Source organism: Lactuca virosa, chromosome 2 (genome assembly GCF_052849685.1).
Source record: "Lactuca virosa cultivar CGN04683 chromosome 2, Lactuca_virosa_CGN04683_v6, whole genome shotgun sequence".
Lineage (NCBI taxonomy): Eukaryota > Viridiplantae > Streptophyta > Magnoliopsida > Asterales > Asteraceae > Lactuca > Lactuca virosa.
In genome coordinates, this window is record NC_136427.1 from 277,761,928 (window position 1) to 277,769,363 (window position 7,436).

Genomic DNA, 7,436 nt, shown 5'->3' on the forward strand with positions numbered 1-7,436 from the left:
CAACCACGACCACGATCGACCACGACCGGCCGGGATGGTGTGCACGGTCGTGGTCGTGGTCCACGTATACCACGAGCACTCTCGTGCTATCTATACCAGAAGGCGTTATAAACACACGGGGATACCTTGTCTACGGTCCATGATCCACCACTTAAATACCTAGTCCATAATCAAAACAAAGATGTAAATGCCAAGTGTCGAACTCTTCTCGAACCCAATTCCAACCGAGGTAAAATAATTGAAAAAAATAAGTTAAATGTAATAAACATAAAAGTAAAAAAAAATAGTTAATAATTTTTTTGATTAATATTATTGACATAAAAAACAACAAAACTATTTATGATTTTGATAATTAATTAGTATTAGAACACTTTAGCCGTTCAAAAAAAATATTAGAAATATTAGAACAATTTAAAAAATTTCGTTGACATTTATTAGATATTACTGTAAAAACAAAATGAAAAATAAAAGTAGAAAGCAAAAACAAAAATGCCATTTGACCCAAAGCCAAGGGTATTTTTGAAAATCCGCAAGCATCCCCGCAATTAGGGCAATGAATAAGAGAAAGCGGAGGGAAACAGCAAAAGCAAAAAAAGACAGGAATTATTATTTAATTTAGATTTTTTATTTTCAAACCGGACGTGAAAACAGGAATAAATTCGGGTTTAAAGGGGTGCCGTTGAGATACATAAGAGAGGGTAACCTACCCGTCATTTTAACAACTCTTTTTTTTAATTTTTATTTTGTCTCTCAGCTTATCAACTTCACGTTCTCTTCTCTTTCTCTCTCTACAGATTTTTCCAAACGCTCAGAAAATTGGGAACTTCTCATTCTTCTTCTTCTTCCCTCACGGTCGCGGTTCATTTCTTAGAATCTAACCCTAATCTTCACCGATTTCGACTGTGGAATAGTTTGTCAGATCTCCTTGTTGTTTGTTGTGGAATAACCCTAACAAAGAGACGTTATTTCGATTGATTTGTCGTTTCGGATTTTGTGGCGGATGCGTTATTGGAGGTGCGTCGGTAGCGTTCTTGTGGATAAGGTATCGTTGGAACTGGTTTTGATTAAATTGAACCATTGATGCCGCCGGAGCCATTGCCATTCGACCGGAAGGACTTTTTGAAGGATAGGAAGCCGTCGTATGCGGACCCTGTAGGAATTGTTCCGCCGCGATGGAGAGAGCCGCCTACTACTCCTTCGCAGCATAACATCCATGGATCCTCCTCGTTTTGTCGATGGGGCGCTGGAGGCGGACCGTCTGATTTCCGCCGACCCTTTTCCGGTTAGTTTTTGTGTTATGTTTCTAGCGTTTTCCCATTCTGGTGACATACTTGGGGTTTGGAAACCAAAAATCTGCTTGCTTTGAAATTAATTTCAGTGAACCAAGTCTACTTCTTTAGGTTATAGACTGCCTTGCTCTTCTCTTCTCCTAAGTACGCACACGCGCTACAGGCATATAGAATTGGGGACAGATCTGAGAGGAAGGGAAGATAGTCATTTAATTTGAACCGTATGGCTAGTAATTTCATAGATCTGTTGTTATATCTTGTATTTATTGGCATGATATCTGGGCTGGGAGGAAGCTATATTGTCTTCAAGAATTACTGTCTTGACATGGGGTGATTTTTTTTCCTTTCGCTAATTAGTTTGTGATTTTCCTTATGTGTTTTTTGTTGGTTATTTGCCTGTGAAGGTCTTCATGGTAAACGGGTTGGTGGTGGCTGGCACAATACAACAGTTGAATCAGGCAGCAAAGAGAATAATTGTATGGCTTTTGGTAGTCTGAAAGACCCTAAAGGAGTCAACTCTTGGGAGACCACTGCATCACCCAACGGTAACTCTCTTCCCCATAATGACTTTGTGAACTCGCTGGACCAACTTCAGTCAGCTGACCAACATGCTAAGAACAGCCAACTGGGTAACAACACTCCTCTTGGATCCCCTTCTGAGGATGCTTCCCCCTGTGTGACACCAATGACTCATGATGAGGCCACCTCCCGCAAGAAGCAGCGCCTTGGATGGGGGGAAGGTCTTGCCAAGTATGAGAAAAAGAAGGTTGACCCTGAAGATATTCTTGATAAAGAGGCTGGAGCTAGAAATGGTATGGTTGATGGTGTCAGTGGCTCTGAACCTTTGCTTACTAGTCCTTCTAGTTTGACTGATAAAAGCCCCAGTGTCAATGGTTATTCAGAATGTGCATCTCCTACTACTCCTTACTCGTATGCCTGCAGTTCCTCTCCAGGTAATTCATATACTTTTGATTTGTTCTAAAACCCGGGTTGACCCAGCCTGTTGAACCTTGGATCTTGACTCGGTGAAGAGAGCAGGCCAATCATGAATGGTGAACCCGGAACCAGTAACCCGAGTTGAACCACTTAAAACTCATGATCATTGTTGCTTATTCATATTTAGTCACAAAAATTTCAGTCATTTGGAGAATTAAGCTGAGCGTTTCAGAATGGTATTCAAGAATCCACAAAAATACGCAAAAAACGGAACTTGGAACTTGGAAGCCTCGCCAATTGTATAAAAACCTTGACCAGTAACTTGTATAATGCTTATATTCATCGCATGCGTCTTTTTTTCCATTATTTTTCTGAAACTTTTTTTTTATTCTAGATCTTTATTCTCCAGCTATTCTCTTCTAGTGCAGTATCATCATTTGTAACTATACAAACAATCTTTATCTTCAACATGCTATAAAAATACAACTTTGACAACAAGATTCAAGAATTTTTTATTTTTATTTTTTGAATCAAAGGCTAACAAACATGAAAACAACTTGAACCAGGATCAATTCTCATAATCAAGAACTTGTGACGATGTGTTTTTCTTATCTTTCAACTTGTGAGACATCAAATTATGTGTGTGTGTATATATATATATGTATATATATATATATATATATATATATATGTGTGTGTGTGTGTGTGTGTGTGTGTGTATATATATATATATATATATATATATATATATATATATAATGCAGAATATATAAAATGAATGAAAATTATGAGAACCGGGTTGACCTCGTGTCAACTAAAACACTGAATTTTAAAACATTGCTTTTTGTGATATGATATGCAAGGATGAATCTAAAACTCTATGTGCTCTTTTGCCATGACAGGTCTAGAAGAAAAGGAATCTACTAAGACAGTTACAGTGGATAACAGCACCTGTAATCCTGCTTCTTGTCATGTGTCTGAGAATGACACAGAGGGATTATCATCAAATTTGGAGAATTTGGAGCTCAACTTGAGCTCTGCACTTGATAAACTGCTGCAGGCTGATGATTTGTGTTCTCCAGGGTCTAAATTTGTGAAATCTACGGCAATGGACAAGTTACATGTATGGAAAGCAGAGCTGACAAAGACACTTGAAATCACAGAAACTGAAATTGATTCTCTTGAGCATGAATTGAAGTGTTTGGTTTCTGATGCTGGTTCTTTCCCAACAGAATACCAGAATAAGACTTGTGGTGGACCTTTGCCTGTGGAGAAAACTGATAGTTCTCCAGAAGAAGTTAATGATTCAGATGACAAGAGTTCAGACACAACATCTGAATTTGTGGAATCCGTTTCTAAATGCTCTGAAGATGTTGGTAATGATGATGCTTTAGGCTTTGTAACTTCATGTGGGGACCGCAGTAGCTCTACAGTTTCAGATGGTGAGGATGTAGATAATGGCAGAGAAGATGATAAGTTATATGATTTCATATTCGCTACAAACAAAGTAATAGCAAATGAAACTTGTGATGAACTTAATAGGATATTATTGCCAACTACACACTTATGTAACAAGATTTCAAAATCCACCGATGAATCATTGAATAAGACTAAAATTGCTTCGAGGAAGCGTTTTCTAAAGTTTAAGGAAAGGGTTATCACAAGTAAGTTTCGGGTATTACAACATGCATGGAAGGAAGATCTTCAGTTGCTTTCTGTAAAAAAAACTGGTGCCAAGTCACAGAAGAAGTTTGAATCGAGCTCACGTATAGGATATGCTGATCATCAGAAATACTGCTCTTCAATTTATTCTCGTTTATATTCTCCTGGTAAGTGACTGAATCATTTTAAAATGAAATCTTGCTGTGTTTTATATTGTCTGTGTTGAACTTTAAATTTTTTGTTGTAGGTGGGAGTGTGAGCCTGGTTCCAACCACAGAGACACTTGATTATGTGAAGAAGCTGCTTTCAGATTCACGGGTGAAGGTTCAGAGAAAGACATTAAAGATGCCTTGTTTGATATTAGACAGGAGCGAACGAATGATGACAAGGTTTGTTTCAGATAATGGATTGGTGGAGAACCCTGTTGAAGTTGAAAAGGAAAGATCCATTGTCAGTGCCTGGACAGAAGAAGAGCAGGGAATCTTTTTGGAGAAGTATTCTTTGTTTGGAAAAGATTTCAAGAAAATTGCGTCTTTTCTGAAAAACAAAACATGTGGTGATTGTGTTGAGTTTTACTACAAGAATCACAAGTCTGATTGTTTTCAGAAGATAAAGAAGAAATCAGCATTTGCAAAAGGGATGTCTTGTATTACTAATACTTACCTGGTGACATCTGGGAGGCGAATGGCAGCGGATGCTACTTCCCTTGAGATGCTTGGTGCTGCTTCAGAAATGGTTGCCAGTGTGGATGGTGAACATAAACTGCATTCAGAAATGTTTTGTAATAAGCAGGAAACTGGTGCAGGTGATGAGAGTTGTGGAGGAGAGATGAATCCTACTTCTTCTGATTGGACAGATGAAGAGAAGTCTAGTTTCTTGCAGGCAGTGAGATCTTATGGGAAGGATTTTTCAATGATTTCAAGATGCATGAAAACAAGGTCCAGAGATGAGTGCAAAGTTTTCTACAGCAAGGCTCGGAAATGTCTTGGATTGGATTCCGTTCACAGTAAAGCTGGTGATGGTGATGGTGATGATGATGGTGATGTTGATCATGGTCATGGTCATGATGATACATGCATGGTGGATAGTGGGTCGGTTATCTCATGCGATAAATCATCTTCAGATGTAAAGATGGAAGTAGAAGACCTCCTTCACTCATCTGATTCAAAGCAAGAAGTTCCTGAATCTGAATCTGAGCAGATTGTAGTAAACGAGGAGTCAAAACAGTTACAGGACCTTAATTCAAGAGACAGCAGTATCTGTATGGATTTAAGCATTGAGCAGCAACCTGTGAATAACAATAACACTAACAAAATGGAGTTGAATGGTGTAGAAAAGTCAAAGGGTTGTCTTCCAGGTGTGAGTTCACACAGGAAGAGTGTTAGCCAAGATGATATTGATACATCATCAAGACTCTCATTTAGAAAAAGCATTGGTGGTTCTCAAAGATGTTCAAGTACTGATGGGTATCATCATCTTCCAAAACATTCATTAATGGATTGTGTTGAATCCTCTCAAGTTGTTGTACAAAAAGATGAAAATCTGTTACCAGAGCGCTGTCTGCCACGTGATTCTTGTTTGCAAAAACAGAGTCAGAGACAGAGACAGAGACAGGGTAAGGGTGATGTGAAACTTTTTGGTCAGATTCTAATAAAGCCCTCTTTATCTTTATCTGGATCAAAAACAAATACAAATACAAATACAAATACTAGTAGTAGTTTGCAAGAGAATGGTGAAAAAAGAAAATCATCTTTTAACTTGAAGTTTGATATTGATAATAATAATGATCATGGTTTATCAGAGGTTCCATTGAGGAGGAGTTATGGGTTTTGGGATGGGAACAGAATACAAACCACCGGGTTTCCTTCTTTACCAGATCCTTCTTCCATCTTGGTTTCTGGTTTTGGTAATTCTTCTTCATCTTCTGGTTTTCAAACAAGACAAGTGTATTCATACAAAAACCAGGAGCCTTTCAAAGGGGTTTTGGTTTCAGATCCAGTGGCAGCCATTAGAATGCATTATGCTAAAACAGAACAGTACAACAATGGCAGTAATAGCGGTGATATAGGTAGCAGATGATGTTGATGTTGTTTTATCTCGCCTCTGTATTATATGTAAGGAATTGAGCAGCAGTGATAGGAGTTAGGATGATTGGATGGCTGATATAGGAGAAGCCGTCTTTTTTGGTCTTTTTTAGGTTGTTTCGTTTTGGGGAAGAGGTTTGTAGTTTGTTGTATTTATTAATCAAGATACACAAAATAATTCTGTCTGTCAATGTCAATGTCAATGTTGTTTGTAGGTAAGGAAATAGAGGCTATATTATAGTAGTGTTCTTTTTCAAAGGAGTTTGTATTTGTGTTGTGGATGAATGATGATGATGTTTAAAGTCTTAAAAAGTAATGGATAATGGATTTTCAAGTAAGTGTTGGATGGAGAAAGTGGAGGGTTGTAGTTGACTTTCAAGTGATAAATGGAGGGTTTGAATGTTACTTTATTGGTAAACAATGATGATTGATGACATCGTCCACGTGGGTGGGTGTCAACAGTCAACATCTTTTGTGAAGAAGATAGGATTTGACTTTAGACAATGAGTTTTGAGTTTTGTTATTTTATCTATTTAAAAGTTTAGGTGAGATTCCAACTTTATTAGTTGGTGTGAGAAAGACGGAGGGGTTACTTGCAAAGTTGCAATTTGCAAATTCGTATCTATTTGTATTTAATTATTTATTAATTAAATCATTATTGCTTTAACCATGACTTTATCACATAACATATAACTTCTCAAACCTAGTTCCATCTCCATCATCTCCCTTTTATTCAACTGGGCTCTTGAGGTGTTCGATAATTTCATGAACGACATTAATATATTAGCAAACACACCCTCACAAACAATATCATTTTTAACATTACAAGCCAAAAAGAAAAGATAATCCAAACATTTCAATTAACCTAACTAAGCTTCACCCTATTTTTAATCAATAAAAAACATTAATAACCATGTCTTCGAACACAATTGCATGCCTACACATTTTGTTGTTGGAACCTCATGTCGTTTCTAGCTTTCCAAATTAACAATAGCCTTGCCAAATGAGTGAGTCCAACAGTTTTTGGATTTAGTCGGCTGTTGACTGTTCCCAATTTCCAAATTAACAATAGACATAGGTTAAAAATTAGAATGTCATATTCCTTTTTGCCTTGTATAAAAAAACTAACAATATGGATGACTTTGATTCAAAAGTAAAAATGTGGACAAAATTGGGAGAAAGATACACTGTAGCCACCATGTTTATAATTTACTCTTAAGAATGTATGACTAAGAACCGGATGACTTAAGACTGAAGGAGTGTTAGTATTCCTAGCATATTATCACGTATTTTTTTTTTTATTGGCGCATAAGTTTTTTTATTGCTAATTAAAAAAATGTAGGGGATGATAGTATATTATTTTCCTAGGTTTTATTTTGAAAAAAAAAAAAAAAAAACAAAAAAGCCGCGACCCGACCAATACTCTTTCTTTCTCTTTTGCATCGCCGGCGAGCTCCTAGCGCGC

The 7,436-nt window shown here is 37.2% G+C and overlaps 1 protein-coding gene across 3 annotated transcripts; it reads left to right on the top strand.

The window, feature by feature from the left end:
- Window positions 1–754: 754 nt before the first annotated feature.
- On the top strand, window positions 755–6,309 carry LOC145161171 (uncharacterized). Of its 3 annotated transcripts, none has more exons than XM_079080654.1 (4): window positions 755–1,282; window positions 1,694–2,242; window positions 3,128–4,054; window positions 4,135–6,309. In XM_079080654.1, the coding sequence occupies exons 1-4, from the start codon at window positions 1,081–1,083 to the stop codon at window positions 5,964–5,966; spliced, it is 3,510 nt and encodes a 1,169-aa protein (XP_078936780.1). In that variant the 5' UTR covers window positions 755–1,080; the 3' UTR covers window positions 5,967–6,309. The 3 variants fall into 3 exon arrangements, with proteins under 3 accessions (XP_078936780.1, XP_078936781.1, XP_078936782.1); XM_079080655.1 differs by lacking the exon at window positions 755–1,282 and adding an exon at window positions 1,414–1,510; XM_079080656.1 differs by lacking the exon at window positions 755–1,282 and having other exon boundaries at window positions 1,701–1,834; window positions 1,911–2,242.
- The last annotated feature ends 1,127 nt before the right edge of the window (window positions 6,310–7,436 follow it).

Coding starts and splice junctions, on each gene's coding strand:
- LOC145161171 (XM_079080654.1), top strand. CDS start 1,081: ATGCCGCCGGAGCCATTGCCATTCGACCGGAAGGACTTTTTGAAGGAT. Junction 1,283..1,693: donor TTTCCGCCGACCCTTTTCCG/GTTAGTTTTTGT, acceptor TTGCCTGTGAAG/GTCTTCATGGTAAACGGGTT. Junction 2,243..3,127: donor TGCCTGCAGTTCCTCTCCAG/GTAATTCATATA, acceptor TTGCCATGACAG/GTCTAGAAGAAAAGGAATCT.